The sequence below is a fragment of the Artemia franciscana genome, chromosome 12, assembly GCF_032884065.1.
Source record: "Artemia franciscana chromosome 12, ASM3288406v1, whole genome shotgun sequence".
NCBI lineage: Eukaryota > Metazoa > Arthropoda > Branchiopoda > Anostraca > Artemiidae > Artemia > Artemia franciscana.
Window position 1 is genome coordinate 10368904 of NC_088874.1, and position 20496 is coordinate 10389399.

The 20496-nt window shown below is 33.8% G+C and overlaps 1 protein-coding gene across 1 annotated transcript in view; it reads right to left on the bottom strand.

Moving 5' to 3' along the window:
• The window catches only part of LOC136033665 (regulation of nuclear pre-mRNA domain-containing protein 1B-like), a 42597-nt gene extending 31096 nt beyond the window's left edge, over positions 1–11501 (bottom strand). The window contains exon 1 of the mRNA XM_065714497.1: positions 11317–11501. Coding sequence (XP_065570569.1) covers positions 11317–11467 — 151 coding nt within the window. The 5' untranslated portion in view covers positions 11468–11501. The remainder of the gene's footprint in view (positions 1–11316) is intronic.
• Between the last annotated feature and the right edge of the window lie 8995 nt (positions 11502–20496).

Below are 20496 nucleotides of genomic sequence, written 5' to 3' on the forward strand. Positions count from 1 at the left end.
GAAATCTAATGCCACCGAATGCAAAAAAAAAAATATTTCAAATTTCAAAAAATAGGCCCCAAAATTTCAAAAAAGGATGCTATCATGGCGGAAGTACCATATATATTAAACAGAAAGTTTTTTGTGATAAATGGAAAAATTACCATTTATGAGAATTTTTGCACCATCCTTCCCATTATGGGGAAGGATGGTGCAGTATCCGCCACATGCAAAACTGCCCAAACAAAATTCTGAAGAGTCACATGGATACAACAACAAATTTCCACAAACATCTCAAGGTGAGTTTGCTCATCCTTCTGTTTACCAGGAGTTTACTGAGCTCAACAAGAACAGTAAGAACAAAAGGAAATCAAGTAGCAAAGAGGCTAGAGAACTTTTAGGCTTACTTTTGGGGTTATCTGAAGCTGAAGATAATGAAGATCTGGCCCTGATTATAGCTCACCTTCTAAAAAGTTAATGGAGATTTCTTTGCTGCAAGACTGTTGAAACTGACACAGTCAAAAGTGAATTCTTTGGTACTGGACTATATTGTGGATGATATGTGACCCCTGTACACTGTTGAGAAGCCGTTGTTCAAAAATTTGATAACAGGTCTTGCACCTTATGCAAAAGTTTCAGGAAGAAAAGCTTTAGCTGAGCAAATTGAAGTTAAGTTTGTTGAAGTACAGAAAGATATGGTTCATGATTTTGAACTCAAAAGCTACATGTTGTTGACAACAGACATTTGGTCTGCCAACAACAAAAGCTACTTGGGAATGACTGCACACTTGCTCAATGAGGATTTGAAATGGAAATCTTGTGCCCTTGCTTGTTCCTGGTTCATGGGCTCACACACTTAATTAAAAACTGAATGGTGTATTTGCCAGGTACAAAATTGCAGCCGATAAAAAGGTATGAGGGATTTTGACCAATAATGCCTCTAACCTTAGTAAGGCATTCAAGGAATATCCGATGATTTCCGATGAAGATGTTCAAGTCAGTGATGAAGAAAATGAAGATGAAGCAGGCCAGAATGGCTCATTCTCTTTTACAAACGTTGGAAAGATACTCGATTCTCATGATAACCCTGAGTATTTCTAACTTCCCCCACACTTCAGGTGTCAGCCACATACTTAACCTGCTTGCATTCACCGATGCTGATTAAGTCCTCTGTGATATTGATATTGCATATAAGAGGCAGTACCATACCGCTTTTCGAAGTGTATTGCTCTCTGGGATGCCGTGAATAAGATTTTAAAGGCTGCTGATGCTGTGAAAGAGGTATATGACAACAAAAAGCTTATAAGACTTATGGTAGCCAGGTGGTAACGTTTGATGGATTGTCACAAAATTGGAAAGTTTGCTGGCAAATGCGATGCTTTGCTTCTCCTCGTAATGTGGAAATTCTTGAAGAATACATGACAATTATGGAGCCAGTAGAAGTGGCATTGGACATTCTTCAGGGGGAGGAAAAACGCTACTTCGGTGCTATTTATCCTACAATCATAACGCTTGAAAGTAAGCTCAAAAAGCTGAAAGATTTAGCGAAAGTCAATTAGCCTTTGGTACATGTTTTACTTGTGGGTCTTGAAAAAAGATTCCCCACGATCCTGGACGAGAGAGTTCTAGATGCAAGAGACTATGTTACTGCCATGGCAAGTCATCCTTTCTTCAAACTGAAGTGGTTTCCTGATAACCAGAAGGATGTACCAATTCAACTCTTGTTTGACGAAGTGAAAAACGTCAAAGATTTCAGAATTACTTACGAGGCTGATAAAGGTAGCTTTTTGTCTGGAGAAGAATAATTTGATCTTATTGGTGAAGAAACTACTTGTGATAATTCTGGCAACCGCAACAATGAAATCACATCTGTGAAGGTGGAGGTTTTGTCATATATGAATGAGAGGCGACAGGAAATGTATGTGCTCAAAGTATACCCAAGGATAATGAAAGTTTTCAGGAAGTACAACTGTATTATTCCTTCATCTGCACCTGCAGAACGACTTTTTCTGGTAGGCGGTGGAATTTTTACTTGAAAAAGAAACATGCTTGGAGATGGTATGTTTGACAAGCTTCTTCTGTTAAGGAGCATTTAAGAGATTAAGCTAAGTTATGATGAAGCCATAATTAATGTTCTTTGCAAAATTTGATTTTTTGTGAAATCAGTTGATTTTTTTCATGAAAACTGTCGGTTTTTCTGAAAAGCGGTCGATCTTTCGTCAGAATCTTGCTTGTCTTGTCTACTTGGAAAGGAAACGAATATTAAAGAAGTGTTTTGCGTGTTATTTACTGTAGGTAAAAAATTAGTACTTAAATACAGAAGTAAAATCAAAATACTTAAGTACTTAAGTACTGAAGTACTTTTTCAAAAGTACTTATTACTTAAGTATATTTTTAGAGAAGTACTTAATACATGTACTTAAGTAAAAATTTCTCTGAGTACTTGGTACTTGTACTTAAGTAAAAAAAAGAAGTAAAGTACTTGGCACAACGCTGATTATTACTATTGTAAGCAATGAGACTTCTGCTTTATAAAGCGTAATACTTAAGGCTCACTCAAAATGTGGTTTTGCTAATACCAAGATTTAAATTAGTAGAATGTAACATGCGGGTGTATCCGATGGATCAAAAATCGATAGCTTTGCTGGATAGTTACACAGCTTGGAGACAATGATTTGAAACACACTGTTCATAGCTTATCGATCCAGGCAATACCCCGGTGAATTCCCCGATTGGGAAACAGCTGTTCATGTAGAAAGTGTTCCCGAATCATAATATTAGGAAGGTTTTCTTGTCCAGGTTTCCAGCATACAGTACCATTGGGAATATCTCTATCGATTTGTAAAGGGGACAAAAATCTTTGGATTATAAAGGTTCCCTGAGAAAAAGCCTTAAAAGAAAATAAAATCTCAAAGAATAAAACCTATTGACAAAAAAACTCTCTTTGAGTATTACGCAACATACCACAAGCGCCGGCATTACGTAACAGCGGCGTGTGCGCCACCATTACGTAATACCTGCATGTGCATCACCATTACATAACACCCCACATTTGTCCTCCTCAGTTACAAATGAAGGTTCCCAAAGGGGCCTGAAGAAACAAGCCACGCGAGAATGCGCCATCGTTAACACAGGTAAACATTCCTTATTAGGTAAAAAAAAGAGAAAAAAACATCTCAAAGAAAAAAACGCCTTGAATGAAAATGAAATCTCGAGGAAAAAAATCTCGAGGTTTTACGCAACAACCCGCTTGTGTCCCGTCCTCAGTTAACATCAAGGTTTCTTCACTTGACTGGCGGTTCCTGACCTCTAACAAGTCACGTGAGAATGCGCCATTCTCAGGTACAACCAGGGGTTCTCCAATTGACTAGTGGCCCCCCATTGGAATTGGTTTCTAGGGGTCCGGTGAAATTGGATGTTATGGTCCCACTGTTCGAATTAATTGCTAGGGGTCCCAGTTTGAATCGGTTGCTAGGGCTCGGGTGAAATTGGATGCTAGGGCTTTCCTCATTGTAATTGGTTTCTAGGGGTCCAGTGGAATTGGTTGCTAAGGATCCCATTCAAATTCATTGCTAGGGTCCCGGTGGAATTGGATGCCAGGGCCCCCTGTTGGAATTGGTTGCTAGGGACCTCAGTGAAATTGGATGCTAGGGCCCCGTTGGAGTTGACTGCTAGGGCCAGTGTCTTGAAGGTTCCCTTGTGGTGGCCCCTGAACTTTAGCAAGTCCTATGATGTAACAAGCATCTGCATCTTTTAGAAAACACTCTCTCTATTATGTACCAAGCACCTGCATCTTGAAGAAAATTGATAACCCTTGCGTTTTGAATCACCGTTAAACTTCTTCGTGATTAACGATGTAGACGAACAGTAACGGCTATGTGTTTTGTTAAAGTGCCTATGGGAATACTACTCTAATCAGCCCCTGTCTTAAACCTTTTTTTTACATCTGGCCCTTTTGTCACTCCTTGTGGCATCTGATTAACATTCTGAGGTACCTATTTTATACTTTATCTTTAACTGCTCAATGCTGCGTGTGGGGGTTTTTCCATAGGGGACATTTTCTAGAGAAAATTTTCTGGGGGAACATTCTGTGGGGGGGTATATCTCCCTATGAAATATGAATATTTCATAAATTACCTTAAATATGTCTAAAAAAGAAGGACGAAATAGGGTTCCCCCTCAGAATATCCTCCCCCACTTGAAATTTCTGTTGAAAGATTCACTTTCTTGACAATTCTCCCAAGGTACTTCCACGTCCGACATATATAATCATGAATTACAAAAATATAAATAAGACATTCTAAATCATAGATTCTGCTTATGTTTTTTAATACAAATATATACAAATACTGAATATACACATTTCCAGAAAGTCATTACGGAGTAATATTTTATTTAAATCCTGATGCAGCCCACTAGAAATAAATGTCACAAGTCATTAGACACGTAGACTTAAATTTTGAAGAAAAAATGTAGTAGTGAAGAAACCTTCTTCAGGATTAATTCAGGTTTACAAAACAGATACAGACATAATATTGCAACAATTTGAGAAAGACATTATCGTTTTAAGCTTGCTGATCTCATTGCTATGAAAATTCGTCAGTAGGCTAATGTCCAACTAGAAATCAGGAGTGCAGCAAATACTTACAGCACTAAACTCAATGGTCATGTTTGTTAACTGTGATAACCATACGTTCTATATATTTAGGGTATATGCGGTATAAGAAAATTTTATTCAATTCATTTGTTATGCCAGATATTAAAATTTTAGTTTTTAGCACTTCTCCCTTTTTGGAATATAGTACTTAATGCATTTGATTGAATCCAGAAAAGACTTGGGAATCACGTCATGAATTTCTGTTTGCTTCAGGTCTAATTTATTTGTTGATAGTGATTACTGTTTGTCTAAGCTGGAAGTAATTTTTATTACTTCATACCTACTTATCGTTGGTTTAAAATAGCTCTTTACTTTTCTTTAAAAAACTTTAAAGTATTTTTGTTTTATTAATCTCTTTTCATTTTTGATGAAAATTGATTTTTTAATGGATAATAAACGAAACATTTTTTTTTTCTGCCCAAGACTTAAGATTTTGGCTTGGTACTTAAGATGCCTCAGCATCTTGGACATCCAGTAGGCAGGGATTTGCTTAGGAAGCTGAAATAATCACATCCGTAAAGACTTTGAGAGTGCTTGAACAAAGAGAGAAAGGGAAAAAAGGCTTGAGAACAAAAAAGGGAAAGTAATAAAGAACGCAGTGAAGTCAAAACGTAAGGAGAAAAATGATCTTTCCAGGGAAGAGACTGACGCTGATGTCTCATTGGGATCCTGACCAAATTGACACCTGTTACACTGTTGGCAGTGAGAATGAAGATGAAGGAAGGAAGCTAAACATACAGCTAAATGAGTACTATGCTAATCATAATACATATGTTAATGATAATACAGCTAAAAGAGTAACATACGATACTAAACGCGATCAATAAGGCTGGTATATAAGAACGGGGGTTTGATATTCCTGACAAAAATCTTGTTTGCGTTAAATATCTTAGCTGCCTGAGCATAGCTGACAATTCATATGACCAGCCAAAGAAAGATGACATTGACCAAGTCAAACCCATGTCTACCCCATTCCAGTACTGGAGCAGATCATCAGTTTTCTGAATTACATTTAATAAAGACCCTACTCTGCAATTGAAACAATTCAAAAATTGTTTCTAATCTTTTGCGTGTTAAGAAAGCAATTCCTGATCCAAGTTCTTGAGAATTTGCCATAAAATTATCTAATATGTTGCATCTTATATCTGGATAAGAAGTGAGTTTTAAATCAAGTCCAAAACAAATACCCTTTGAGTTTTTTTTTTATCTAGATCAGAGGTTCCCAAAAATTTTTTTCTCATAGAGCACTTTAAAAATTTTACTGGTTCAGGTGGACTCATTTCAGCTACATTTCTACCATACTTTCAAATCTCAACAAAAATGGGAAGATCAGATCTACCTTTGGAAATTTGCTTTGTGGCTGAGTTCAAACCATGAATTAACAGCTTTCAAAAAAAGTGAGAATTGATTGATGATTAATAAACTGATTGTGCAGTAAGTGGTTGTCAAAATATCAGACTGACCAATCAAAAATTATGTCCATTCAACTTATTTTTTTTTTTTACATTTGCTCACAGCACAAGGGACCAATAAATTTTTACTTATTCTATTTAGAAATAATCAGGATGAAAAAAAGTATTGTTTCTTGGGTTGTCTTTATTCCAATTTGTAACTATTACACTTTTAAATTAATAACATAAAGTAGGTTCTACATTTCTACAATAGCAATCACAAAATAGTCAAATGTTAATGGGAGAGATCTCTTCATGAAATTCTTGTTCCATATCAAATTGAACATATGCCAATAATAATGCTTTATTACTGGGTGAGGTTGACTTGTCCAGTTGAATTGAAAAATTAGTTGTTTGTGGATAATTACATAAGAAACTTTCAATATCAGAGCTCATTTCATGAATATGTCTTTGTACAGTGTTGTTACTCAAAGGACTTCTTTTAAATATGTCGAATGGAGATTTGTGCAGCATAATTTTTTAAATCTCTTCAACAACAGGTACAATTAACTGTTCTCTGATGTGTACGGTTTTCTAGATTTTGCTATTAGTAGTGAGATATTGTAAGATGCTTACAAGCTATCCCTGTTTCTTTCACACATTTAAACAAACATACTGTGCACAGCAAGTCTCTTCTTTCCCTTGTGCTTTTTCCCTTGATTTTTGAAAATATTCCAAATCTTTATCTGTTTTTATCAGGATGACCCCTTCTTATATGATCTTTGAGCTTTGATGGTTTCAGAATCATTGCTCAAAACCCTGTTGCATAAAAGGCATATGGGCAACTGTTTGTCTGCTTTTGATGGTATTAAACTGAATTTTAAATAATCAACACTGTGTTGTCAACATTTCTTCTTGGATTCAACCATGTTTTGTATCAATTACCTACCTACACATAAAAAAAATTGTTTGAGTAAGTTTATGATGAAATTAATAAATTAATTATTGCAATGAAAAAAAACAAAGAACTGTCAGCAAACTGATTCTTTATCTTAAAAGTAATAAGTCACTAAGATCAATAATAGAGTTTTATGAAAACAACCAAGCCCATTTCATTTTTTATGTGTAAAATAAATTGTTAAATAATAAATTAAGTTGAAGTATGAAGTTGAAGCATACAGGCAGGTGATTACTTACTTTTTTCCAACACTGACAAACACAAACATCAATTCACTTTACTTTTCTTTTCAAAAATTTAGAAACAAATGAAAAATGTTTATCATTAGAATTTGTATTGATATTGGTCAAGAATCAAACAAGTTCATGCAAGATTGCAAGCACATTCACCACAAGTTGTATTTTGTCCCTTTGCACATGTAAACAAGCATTGCAGAAGGCAGTGCTTTGTAAGTCTTGACATGTTGTAGTAAATATAAAATATGCATGTTTTTACAAGAAACGGCTGCTGAGCTTTTTAAAATAATATCTGCCTATATTAATAGTTGAAGTCAAACCAACATTTTAGTTCTTCACTATCAAAACCAGATACAATTTGTGGACCCACTTTTACTAATTGTGAACCCCCATTTTTTTTTGTCCCACCAATGTAGATCTCTGTTGAGCTTGGTGTGTACCCTTAGGGGTCCACCTGGACCCCTTTGGGAATCACTGATCTAGGTTTTGCTAAATGAAATGCAATCTTTACTTGTCAATTTCTTCAAAGCATCCTAAATCAATGACAAATTGAAAACAAACCAAGGCAGAACTTGGGCAAAATCAACTGATTTGTTCTATTCCTCTACATTCTCAGGAGAGAGGAGGGTTGTTTAAAAAAAAGTGAGTGCTCCTAGGGATAAAAATAAACAATGGAGACAGTGAATGTTGAAAAAACAAAGACTTGTGGTGAGCATATAAAAGGGCTAAAAATCATGCCACTTGATCTCTGCACATTAACTGGGAATCACTTGAATTGTTAATCATTACTAACATTCAAGGGTGTCCAAAGAAGTTTTGGAAGTAAGTTAATAGAAACAAGGCAGATTCCTCAACCAATTTGTGCATTTTTGTTGACCCAGCTACTAGAAAATTAATAAGCAACAATCAGAGAAAGGCTAAAGTGTTTAATCAAGTGTTTTTTGTTATTTTTTGTAAATCCAGGTGACATTCAAGAGTGTGGTTCAACCAATTTTACCAAATTTATTTCAGAAGAAAAAGTACTCTTTGATGACTGATATTTCTTCAGAGCAGGTTTTGAAAATTCTCCATGACCTTTCCATTAATAAAGCTCCAGATATAGATGGTATTTCTAACTCTTTTCCTTGGAAGACAGCCATGTGTTTAGCTGAACCTTTTGCTTTTTTGTTTTACTATTGTCTATTGAGTGATAAATGCCCCTTAATGTAAAAAAATGGTCATAAAACCACTCCATCAAGGAGGATCTAAGTCTCAATTTGCAAATTGTTGTCCAATTTCAAACACCTCAATTTTTTTGTGTGTTCTTGAAAAGATAATTGCATATTGGACACAAGAATACTTCAAGTAAAATAAATTATGGCATCCATCAAAACATGGTTTCAGAAAAAAAGGTCATACAATACCCAGTTGCTAGAAGCAGTAAGAGATTCCAAAATATGGTAGATTTTGGTTTGAAGTTTGATTGCTTGTAGATTGACTTCAGTAAAGCTTTTGACAAAGTTTCAGTTAGTTTGTTGTTTGAAAAACGTGAAAGTATGAGTTAGGAAGTAGAATTTTAGCATTGATTACATATTACTTATCAGGCTGTTCCCAGCAAGTTATTGTTGGTACTGCACTTTTAAGTGAGAGCCCCATTTTGAGTGGTGTACCACAAGGGCCCAGTGTTATTTAGTTTGTCAATGATTTGCCTGAAGCATTTCATTACTCCACTGTCTAAACTGTTTGAAGATAATGTAAAACTGTATATAAGTGTCATGCCCCTGGTAGATGTTGCCTTTATTCAAGAGGATCTGAATGTCCTTATTCAAGAGGGTCTGAATGCCCTAAATGATTGGTGTAAATCAAACTCCATGTTCATAAACCATCAAAAATGTTTTGTAATTCATTACTTTTTGTACTTCAAAAGCTCAACTTATCATTATTTTTTGTTGATATACCTGTATCATATGCAAATTCTGTAAGGGATTTAGGCATTCACTTTGGTAACCAGTTGAAGTTTCACAAGCCTATGTCAATAATTTCATGAAATACTAATTATAGTTTGCATCAAATAAAGAGGAGTTTCAGAAATTTTATCTTCAAACTTTTAACACTCTACAAGACAATAGTACACTAGTGGTGTCACAGTTCATATAATTGACTTACTAATAAAGTGAACATACCATTTGATGCCTTTTTTTATGCTCTTTATAAATATAATAATTGCTTCTACTGCAAATTCAAATTTAAACACTTTTTGAGCTAGCCTAACCTAACTATAAATAATTTTGGCACTGAGAAAATATAGTATTATTTTGTCTAAAACAACCAAGAAAACAGCACTGAGAAAACATAGAATTATTTGTTGAAAACAACCAATAACTTATACTTTAATTGAAAATTTGTCATTTTTAAGAGCTCAAAAAGTGCTTAAATGTGAATTCACAATAGAGGCAATTACAATATTTGTAAAGAGCATAAAAAAGGCATCAAGTGGTGTGTTCACTTTATTGGTAAATTATTTGTATGAACTGTGATATGTTTACTGAATATCGTTCCTCTATTTGGTATCCAACATGGTAACATGGCTTCCAGCAAATTCAAAAGGTTCAGCATCAGGCATCAAAGTTTGTGCAATATTTGAGTCATTTACCACATTAGTGTTGACTACTATGTTTGGGACTTCCTTCCCTGTAGTTTTGACAGGACAGGATTGACCTGATCATTATATTCTGTATTATGAAGGGTGTTGATTATGTAGACTGGGCTGATTACCTCAAGCTTAGACATTACTCAGCCACTTGACAAAATTTTTTATAAACCTCCAGACAAAACTTATATTATTCATATCTTCAGAACTATTTAAATTTTGACACACAGTATTTTACCTCAATTTTTACTTACGTTTCATTTTCTTTGGTTTTTGTTCTGGAAATGTAATTCTTTGTATTTGAGTAGAATTTTAAACCATAATAATGGGTTAAATCTATGCTTAGCAAATACATTTATAGATCTTTGAAAGCATTTTAAAAGGTCACTGCCCTCTTGAGGGAGAAGGAGTTGAGTTAGGTATTTGAAAATACCTTCCCAGGATAATCTTTGGTCTATAGTTTCATTTTCCAAACCTAATCTCTTTCCAAGATGGTGAAAAGTAGCTTAACTAGAATTTCACCCTTTTGGCTCATCAATTGTTTTGTTTAGTGCTTCTATTATCACTGAATTTGGTAAAATTCTAGTTAATTGACTTCTTGCTATCTCTGAAAGGGTTTAGGTTAGGAAAATGAAACTTTCAGTGATGGGTCTACAGGCTAAAGTATGTCCTGGGAAGGTATTTTAAAGTACCCAACTCCACTCCTTCTCTCTCTAGAGGGCCCTGAAATTTGCCTACATGATAGGTCTATAACTATTGAAATTTAGACAAACCAACATTTTACCTTAATTTTCAGTTACTAGTTACTTTTTCTCTGCCTTTAGTTCTGAAAATGCAATTCCTGTTATTTGAGTATAATTTTTAGCCATATCAATGCTTTTTTTTCCAAAATTTAGAAAATGTATTTGTATATCTTTAAAACCTTATAAAATGGAATTAAGCAAAGTTATGAAGGTGAAAACAATTTTGTTGTACTTCAATTAAGCAGAATATCTATTTAGCAAGGTTTCACTTTATATAATACACATAAAAGGTCATCAAAGGTCAGGGCCCTCTAGAGGGAGAAGGAGTGGAGGTGGGTACTTCAAATACCTTCCCAGGACATACTTTAGTCTGTAGATTCATCCCTGAAAGTTTCATTTTCCTAACCAAACCCTTTCTGAGATAGCAAGAAGTCCATTAACTAGAATTTTACCCTGAATTTATCAAATCCTTAAATCCAGCCCTGCTAGTGATAGGATGAATCCTGTGTATCCAAATACAATTTGCCCCAGAATTAGGCTAATTTTTGAATTGTGAAAGAGCATGAAAAAAGACACCAAGTAATATATTCACTTTCACCCAAGCTAAATTATACTGTAAACTACAAATTTGTTTTTAATATCTTACTTCATGGGATGCATAAATCCATTAAACTAGGCTAACCTATTTCCATTGCATTATAACCTAGTCTATACTCAATTTACCTTCAATAACCTTAGACTGCCATGCTTTGACAATTGTTGAATAATGCTTCCTGTGATGGATTAACCATAAGGAAACTGTTTGAATACTTTGAGCAGAGCCATTAAGCTCATTAAGCCTTTTATCCAGAGCTGACTCTGAAAACCCGGCCATAGTTTTTGAAAGTAATTACTTCTTCTTTAACATACCAGTCTATCAAAATTACGATTTGTGCCTAACCAAGCTCAAAGAATGTACCTTTTCGGGAACAAGAAACCGAAGTTTTAGCGCGTGTTGCACTTCGCGCAACACGCGCATATTCCTTGAAACAGTACTCTCTATAAAATAAACAACCAGTGTAGTTAATATGCACTTTTACCTATTTATGTTTCGTTAATGAGTCAAATCTATATATATAAAAATAAGTTGTCTGTGGGTTATGTCTGTTACACTTTGTCTGTTACGCCAGATTTTAACAATACCATCTAAGCCGGGAGCTTTCTGTGGCTTAGGAGAAAAAAAAGAGGGAATAGTTGTGGGAAAAGTGGAAGTCATGGCCAATCGTAGAAAAAAGCCAAGACAGATTGTTGAATTAAGTGGGCAGCCCAGTCAAGGGTTAATTTTATCCCTTTGATTGCCGTTGTTACTGTCTGCCATTTATGCTACACCTTTCTGTTAACTTGAAGTAACTTGAACTGAAGTTGTTAACTTGTTAACTGAAGTTTAAAAGTAACTTGAAGTGTTTGAAACAGATATAACGAGTTTAAAACTGATATAAAGCGTTTATAAGGGATATAAGTGTTTATAAGTCCTCAAAAGGATTTATAAGTGATGTATAGCATTTATAAGCATTTAAAACGTTTATAGATGGTCTAAAACATTTATAAGCGATACAAGCACTTATAAATGATCTAAAGTATTCTAAGTGGTTCAAAAGTACATGAGTGATTAGAAGCATGAAATCTAATATTATTATTTATGATAAAGAGTTTGCTTGTGATTTCAACCGTTTATAAGTGATCTAAAGCGTTTATTAGTGATCTAAAGTGTTTATAAGAAATTTTAAGAATGTATAAGAGAATTTAAAGTGTAAGCGTTTATAATTGTTTTAAACCATTTAAAAGTGTTCTTAAGCGTTCAAAAATGATATAAACTTTTATGCGTTATCTGAATAATCAAAAGCATTTTATAAGCCTTGATAAGTGATCTAAAGTGTTTATAATCGTTTTAAGGCATTTATAAATCTTCAAAAGCGCTTACAAGTAATCGGAAAAAAATGTAAGTGGATTTGGCGTTTATAAGTAGTCTAAAGCGTTTAGAACTGATCTCGGGATTGTTTTAAAGAGTTTGTAAGTTTTTTGTATGAGTTTGTAACCAAAGAAGTGATATAAAGTGTTTAAAAGAGACTTAAAGTGTTTGAAATATGGTGAACACGTCTACATCTCATTACTTAGTAAGTATAATTGACGGTATTTTACAAAAAACCGATGAACCAGATTCTTGGATTAATCTTATTGCAATAGACCTAAGAAAAACTTTTGATCTAATTTTCCACAATATTCTTGTAAAAAAAAAAACCTTCTTTGACTAGGTGTGCACTCATTCCTTGTGGGTTTAATTGCTACTTTTCTTTCTGGTAGATATCAACGGACAAAATATAAGTCCACCTACTCCGACCCACTGCCCATTTTTGTAGACTTCTCAAAGGTACCCTCTTGGGACCATTTTTTTTTCTTGTCATGATAAATGATTTGGCAACAACACTGGATGACCTCTGTAAGTACATCGACGATCTGTCACTCATGAATGTTGTCGAAAAAACCTCCCAAGCAGAGAAGGCTTACTAATGAATGATATATGTCAAGAGGCAAAGGTGGAAAAAATGACTGTCAACTTTGACAAATCTGTTATTTTAGCCATTTCTGTTTGAAAATCTACGCCAGTTCCTAACCCGCTTATTCCCAGCGCCAGTCACGTGACCGAAATCAAACTGCTTGGTGTTCATATCACCTCGGATCTGAAGTTAAATAAACATGTTGATGGTATCTTAAAAAAGCCAATTTGGCCAACAGGTCTCTGAAGTTGTTGGCTCTTCATGGAATCCCTTCACCACACCTCCTACGCATTTATTTCTCTTTTATTAAGGCCACACCTTAGTACTGTTGCCCTGTATGGCATTTCGGGCTGACTAAGGAACAGTTGGACCGGGTTGAGAGGGTGCAATACCGTGTCCTCCTAGTAATCTCAAAAGCCCCAAAAGTACCGTACAATATCCCTTCTTAATCAGTTTCAACTTCAAACCCATAGCTCCTATCGTTTAAAACTCGCACTATCCTTTGATAATAAAATCCTGTCCAACCCTAGACACCGAATTATCCTCCCGCCCCAACATCAATCGGCACGGGTAAGGCCAATCAGGTCCGTTGCAGAGCCTGTACCTGAACTTCAACCTGTGACCCACCATTTCACCCAGGAGCAAACCACTCCAATTCCCCCCCAAAAAAACACTCAATAATGGCTAAAATCTCTTATCTATTTAAATTCTTTATTTTACACCTAGTGCGCAAACCACTCGGCGAGGATGGCGTTAAAAAGAAAACTTTAGAGCTAAAACGTTGATCAGGCAAGAAGCATTCTATTATATATTTTAGAGATTCAGACAGGCCAGAAACCATTTCAAAACAAGATAATATTTTTATTCTCTTTTTGAAAGAACCAAGGGAACTCCGACCTCTCATTTCAAGCGGTAGGTATTGTAAGCCTTAGTGCAGACAATGTCAGGCGAAAAACCCGAACTGACTGTTGGCGTATATCGAATATGGATCTGTAAAAAAGTCTTGTACTTGGAACATGCTCTTCGGCTACCATTCTGAATAGATTCCTTAAAAGGCAGTGAAAGCAAGCAGGAGAGGAATTTGAAAGTAAAAACCAAGCTTAGTTCTTCGTTATTTCTAATGGCAAGTTGAACAAGACAAGGAATGATACAATTTTATATGTTGTCTTTTTCAAAATTACCAGTAAGCTCAAGGACCTCAGCAGTCAAACAATCCATCACTGCTTGCAAGGTAACACTTAAGATGAGTTAAATGCGCTTTAAATAATTTCGTCTTAGTTCATTTTTAAACACCATAGATGACTCATAAATTCTTTAGATTACTTGTAAACTTTTTTGACCGGTTATAAATGCTGTAGATTATTCATAAGCACGTTTGGCCACTTGTAAAATCAATACATTACTTATTTGATCACTTGAAAACGGTTGATAGCTTATAATAGCTCTTGAATACTTATAAAAGCCAGGAATTATTATACATGCTTTAAAATCTTTATAAACGCTTTAGTTCGCTTATAAGCGCTTTAAAACACCTATAATACTGAGGCGCATTCAAAGCTCGAGATTACTTATGAACACTTTTTATGATTACTTACAAAGGCTAAAAATGATTGCTTTTGGTTGCTTGTTAACACTCATGAACACTTATAAATGCTTTAGACCGATTAAAGCACCATTGATCAGTTTTAAACGTATTAGATCACTTATCAACACTTTAGATAACTTATAAACGCTTAAAGGTAACTTATAAGTGCTTTTGATGACTTGCAAAAACTTTAGACCCCTTATAAAGGCTTTTGATCCCTTAAAAAGGTTTTGTATAGCTTATAAACGCTCTTGGATCGCTTATAAGCAATTTAGAGCACACGTTAATGCTTTAGAATAGTTGTAAATTTTTTGATCACTTACAAACGCTTTCAATTTTTTATATACGCTTTAGATCACTTATTAATTCTTTCAATCGCTCATAACCGCTTTAGATTGCGTGTAAACTCTTCAGATTATTTAAACGCCTCAGATCACTTATAACTAATTTAGATCGCTTATAAATGATTTCGATCACTTATAAATGCTTTAGATCACCTATAAACACTTTCGAAAACTTAAAAACGCTTTAAGTTCCTTATATAAGCCTATATCTGAAAGCACTTGTTTCTGCCCTGGGATTGATGGATGAAAGACTATCTATCAACAAGTGAAAATAACATCATTAGAAAAAGACTTATGCCAGCTTTGCCTCTGACTCAGGCTATCTATCTTTTTTTTTTTTTTTCATTAACCATGGCTACTTCATGGCAATTGGATCTCAATTCGAAGTTTAAGAGCTATTTTTAAGCCTTTATATGTGATCTAAAGAGTTTATTAGTAACCTAATAAACTCCGTTTATTAGTAACCTAATAAATTGAGTATCTGTCTTCCTCTCGTGTAGTTCACTTATAAAGGTTAGATTTTGCTGTTATTTTTTTTTCCTTGTTTTTTTTTTTTTTTTGAGCACTGAGGACGACTTGGCGGAGGTCCTTGTCGAAATATTTGCTTGTTTTTCACATTTAGCTACTGGCTGATAAAATCCTCGTTTTTTCACCTATGTGTTTTTTCTCTTTTCATTTTTTATTCCCTTTCTTTGTTTTCATACGTCATGCATAGCCAGTATGGTCTCAGAACGTATTTACCTAAAGCGTTTATGAGTGATCTGAAGAATTTATTTATGATATAAAGCCCTTATTAAAGATCTAAAACGTTTATAAATTATAAATCATTCATAACTATTCTAGAGCACTTTTAAGTGATCTAAAGCAGTTACTAATGCCTTCAGAAGGAAAAATTAACAATGTATTCACCGAAGATTGATCCTTTTCATGACATTTAAAACTGATCTAATGCGTTTACAAGTGGTCTAAAGTGTTTATCAATGATCTAAAGCAAAGAAGTGATTTAAAGAGTTTAAAAGTAACTTAAAGTGTTTGAAGCAGATATAACGAGTTTAAAAGTGATATAAAGCGTTTATAAGGGATATAAGTGTTTATAAGTCCTCAAAAGGATCTATAAGTGATGTATAGCATTTATAAGCATTTAAAATGTTTATAGATGGTCTAAAGCATTTATAAGCGATACAAGCACTTATAAATGATCTAAAGTATTCTAAGTGGTTCAAAAGTACATGAGTGATTAGAAGCATGAAATCTAATATTATTATTTATGATAAAGAGTTTGCTTGTGATTTCAACCGTTTATAAGTGATCTAAAGCGTTTATTAGTGATCTAAAGTGTTTATAAGAAATTTTAAGAATGTATAAGAGAATTTAAAGTGTAAGCGTTTATAATTGTTTTAAACCATTTAAAAGTGTTCTTAAGCGTTCAAAAATGATATAAACTTTTATGCGTTATCTGAATAATCAAAAGCATTTTATAAGCCTTGATAAGTGATCTAAAGTGTTTATTAGAGATCTAAAACGTTTACAGTTGATCAAAAGTGCTTATAATCGTTTTAAGGCATTTATAAATCTTCAAAAGCGCTTACAAGTAATCGGAAAAAAATGTAAGTGGATTTGGCGTTTATAAGTAGTCTAAAGCGTTTAGAACTGATCTCGGGATTGTTTTAAAGAGTTTGTAAGTTTTTTGTATGAGTTTGTAACCAAAGAAGTGATGTAAAGTGTTTAAAAGAGACTTAAAGTGTTTGAAACAGATCTAACGAGTTTAAAAGTGATATAAAGCGTTTTTAAGGGATGTAAAGTGTTCGTAAGTCCTCAAAAGGATTTATAAATGATGTTGAGCATTTAAATCTTGTTTTAAAGAGCTTGTAAGCTATCTAGAGCATTTATAAAGATTGTATAGGTGTAAGTCTTTATAAGGGTTCTAGATCATTTAGAGGATATCCAAAACGTTTTTAAGTGATCAAAAATTTTTACATGAGATCTATAAAATCTATAAGTTGTCTATAGCGTTTATAGTACTGTGAAAAAACATATCAGTATGAAAAACATATCGAGAGGTAGATCCAAAAAATCGGAAATTTACAGGCGTTTAGAAAGAAAATCACATTGATCTGTAAATGGAATTTTGAACAGTGATCTGTGGTTGGAAACTGGAAAAGACATATTCGTTTTCTATAAAACCTTAAGAAATGAGATAATGTATGAATCTAAACTGCTAAAGCAAAAGCCACGAAAAAAACTTTCTGAGGTAAGGAGGAACAAAAGGGACAATTAAATCTATGGTTGGAATAAGTTCCTTTTTTTTTTACTTTGGAACAACTTTGTCCAATGGTCAATTTTACTTCGTTTTTCAAAATGGATACATAATTAAATTTGAATATAATTTAAAGAGAGTGCCTAATATCACAAAAAGCATTTGATATCCTTCCACAAAATAGTTTATAGTATTTCTGTGTTGATGGTATACCTGTATATAACCTGTATGAGTCTAAACAATTACAGCAAAAGCCGTGAAAAAAACTTTCTTAGGTAAGGATGAAAAAAATGGACAATTAAATCTATGGCTGGAAAAAGGTCTACTGAAACAACTTTGTGGGTTGTTAGCAAAGATATCACTTGCAGCAAAGACGTGGAAAGTGGAATAGCTAGCCTCAAGGTTCTTTTTCCAGTGTTTAAAAAGTTCGGATGAATATTTTAAAAATATGATGATAAAATGATGATTAATTACTGGTTTAAAATTAATATAAAGAAGACTAGGCTGCCTAGACTAAGAGAATATAAAGATGAAAACTATGTATTAGGTAACAAAAATCAAACATGTGGATAGCTTGAGTTCCACCCTTACGTAGTGATGGCGCGTCCACCCTTACGTAGTGATGGATTTGGGGCTGGGACTGCTTGTTCGGGTTGGCGGTGGTATGAAAGGTATTTTTTTTTTTTTGTAATTGGTTTTCAACAGTTCAGTTATTTATAAGTTTTTAATTGTTAATACTATTTCATTTTGCAGACAAGTCTGAAACAAAGTTTCAGTTACTTTGTGTGGTCTCTATCAGATTTTAATGATGACGTATACTGCCTTAAAGTATTTAATTAAATTTTGATTTTTCAAAGGAATCTGTCCGTATTACCACAAAAGGCAACTGGGAGGCAAAAATCTTCATTTCTTAACAACAAAGAGGGGAAATTTAAAATCCTAACTTCTTTAGGCTATCGAAATGGTATTTCAGGATTGTTCTGTTACAATGAGGCGGAACAAATTTAATCTTTAAACAACTTTTACTGTTCAAAATATTTTTTTGAGTCTTTCTTTGGCACAGTGGAGAAGAAGTTGATATCTTTACCTTTTTTGCCTGTCATAAAATTTGGGTTTGCTTTTTTTGCGAAGCGGGGTGGTTTTTAAAACATTGTTGTTTTTTAGGGGATTTGTGTAATAGAAAATAAATGATTTGTCTAATAGAAAGTAAATGTGTGACTTCGACTTTTTTGACTTGACTTTGACTTTTTTTAACATAATAAACAAAAATATAATTCACTATGCTAGGGAAAAACTTAGATTTTGCTTACGCGTAGCACTTAACTATATAAACATTCCTAAAGGCATCCTAAATTAAAAAAATAAAAAAAAATAATAGCTACATAAATGTTTTTAGAAGCATCCTGGACTCATTAGAATAACAATAATAAAAAAGAAAGAAAAGACAATCACCTGCTCTCAAAAACCCCCAGGGTAGAAACCACCATCAAAATACAGCTCTATCCACCCCAACCCCTTCAACCCGCTCCTCCCTCCAGACCTATAACCCATTCACAGTCCCCCCACCCCCAAGAATAAGAAAAACTAAAAAAAAAATAATTCCCCAAGAAATACTACTTTAACTTTTTTTTTTAATTGTGAGAGGTGCTAAGCCGCCCTGACGCTCACTTGAAGCAAATTCTATTTGGAAGGGCCAAGATACTTCAAAGTAAAACTAGATCTCACTACTTTCAATACCCACAACCAAGTTATTACATCTTCTTGTATCATGATCATGAACAGAACTTCTGATACGGTAAAACTCATTAAAGTTTCCGAGACCAAATTTTGCACAAAATATAACCAATGAGAAGTTCGTGAGGTGCACTATTAGAAGTGCGAAGGTATTATTGGTTCACGTTTTGGATTTCGGTGAGCAAATGGTGACCACTTTACAGCCTATTTCCATCTAATTAAAGATTTGCGTTATATGACATATCGCCTCCTCTGTTCATCCTAAAACATTAAAATAAAGGCCAAAGTCTTCAGCAATATCTGAACTTTAATAAAGGTTTGTATAAGTGTCCACTTGAAACTAAGTATATGAGTCGAAATACTCCTTCAAAGGTCGGAGTAATCTTTTAAGATAACTAGATTTTTGAAAAATTGTTTATAAAAGAAGGCAAATAATTTTGTGATTTTTTTTTATCAAGCCAGTATAGATGGTTCTCTGAATCCTCAATTTTTATAAGCAGAATAGCACTTTGTTTTAACATTCACAATCGAAATGATGAAAAAAAGTGGAAATTCACACCATTTGAGTTAGCCACAGAAACGGAATACAACAAGAATATTACTTCAGAATTTCTCTCCTTCTCAATACCAAACAGTCACAAAATATAGCTATGTTTCTGTATAGAGATTGCACATATTTGTCCATAAAATTGTATAAACTGCTATATATACTGCTCAGAATGTTTATACTTATTTTGATACATGCCATCCAATCATGCTGTTACGAATAGTTTCTAGTATATCAAAATTTTTACAGGACAATTCTTTTAGTTAATGCTAAATACTAAAAGAATTTCTAATGAAAGAATTTCTTTCTAAAGGAATTTCTTAATACCTAATGCTAAAAGAATTTCAAATTCTTATTTTTGTGCTCAACAGACAAATCGAGATTTAAACGTGTGAACTGAATATCTGAACATCTCAAAACTAAAACAAAATTAATTAGAAATCTACCCCAGCGTGAAACCCCGTAAATTTAAATCATTAATCTATACCAATGAAATACAAAAATAAGCAACACATAACTATTTGGTCTTTTTAAGGATATTTCAACTCATGTACTTAGTTTGAAGCACATACCTACATGCATCCTTATTAGAGCTCATATGTTTTTGACGATTTTTGTCTTTATTCGGATGTTTTAGGATGAATAGAAGAGGAAATACTAACGAAAAGCTCCAAACTGACAGGACCAGCCATTATAAATGTTCACCAAAATATTGAGGTAGATATTGACAGTGTAATAAATAGATATGGCAGCAGAGGAAATAAACAAATAGACTTTTTCTTATAAAATCGTGATTTCAATAATTTAAGCAAAATATATCAAGCTTTTAAAAGTGGAAAGATACGCTACGTTGTTATGAAGTGAAATTTTGATTAGTAGATTTTTGAGATTCCGTCCAAGTT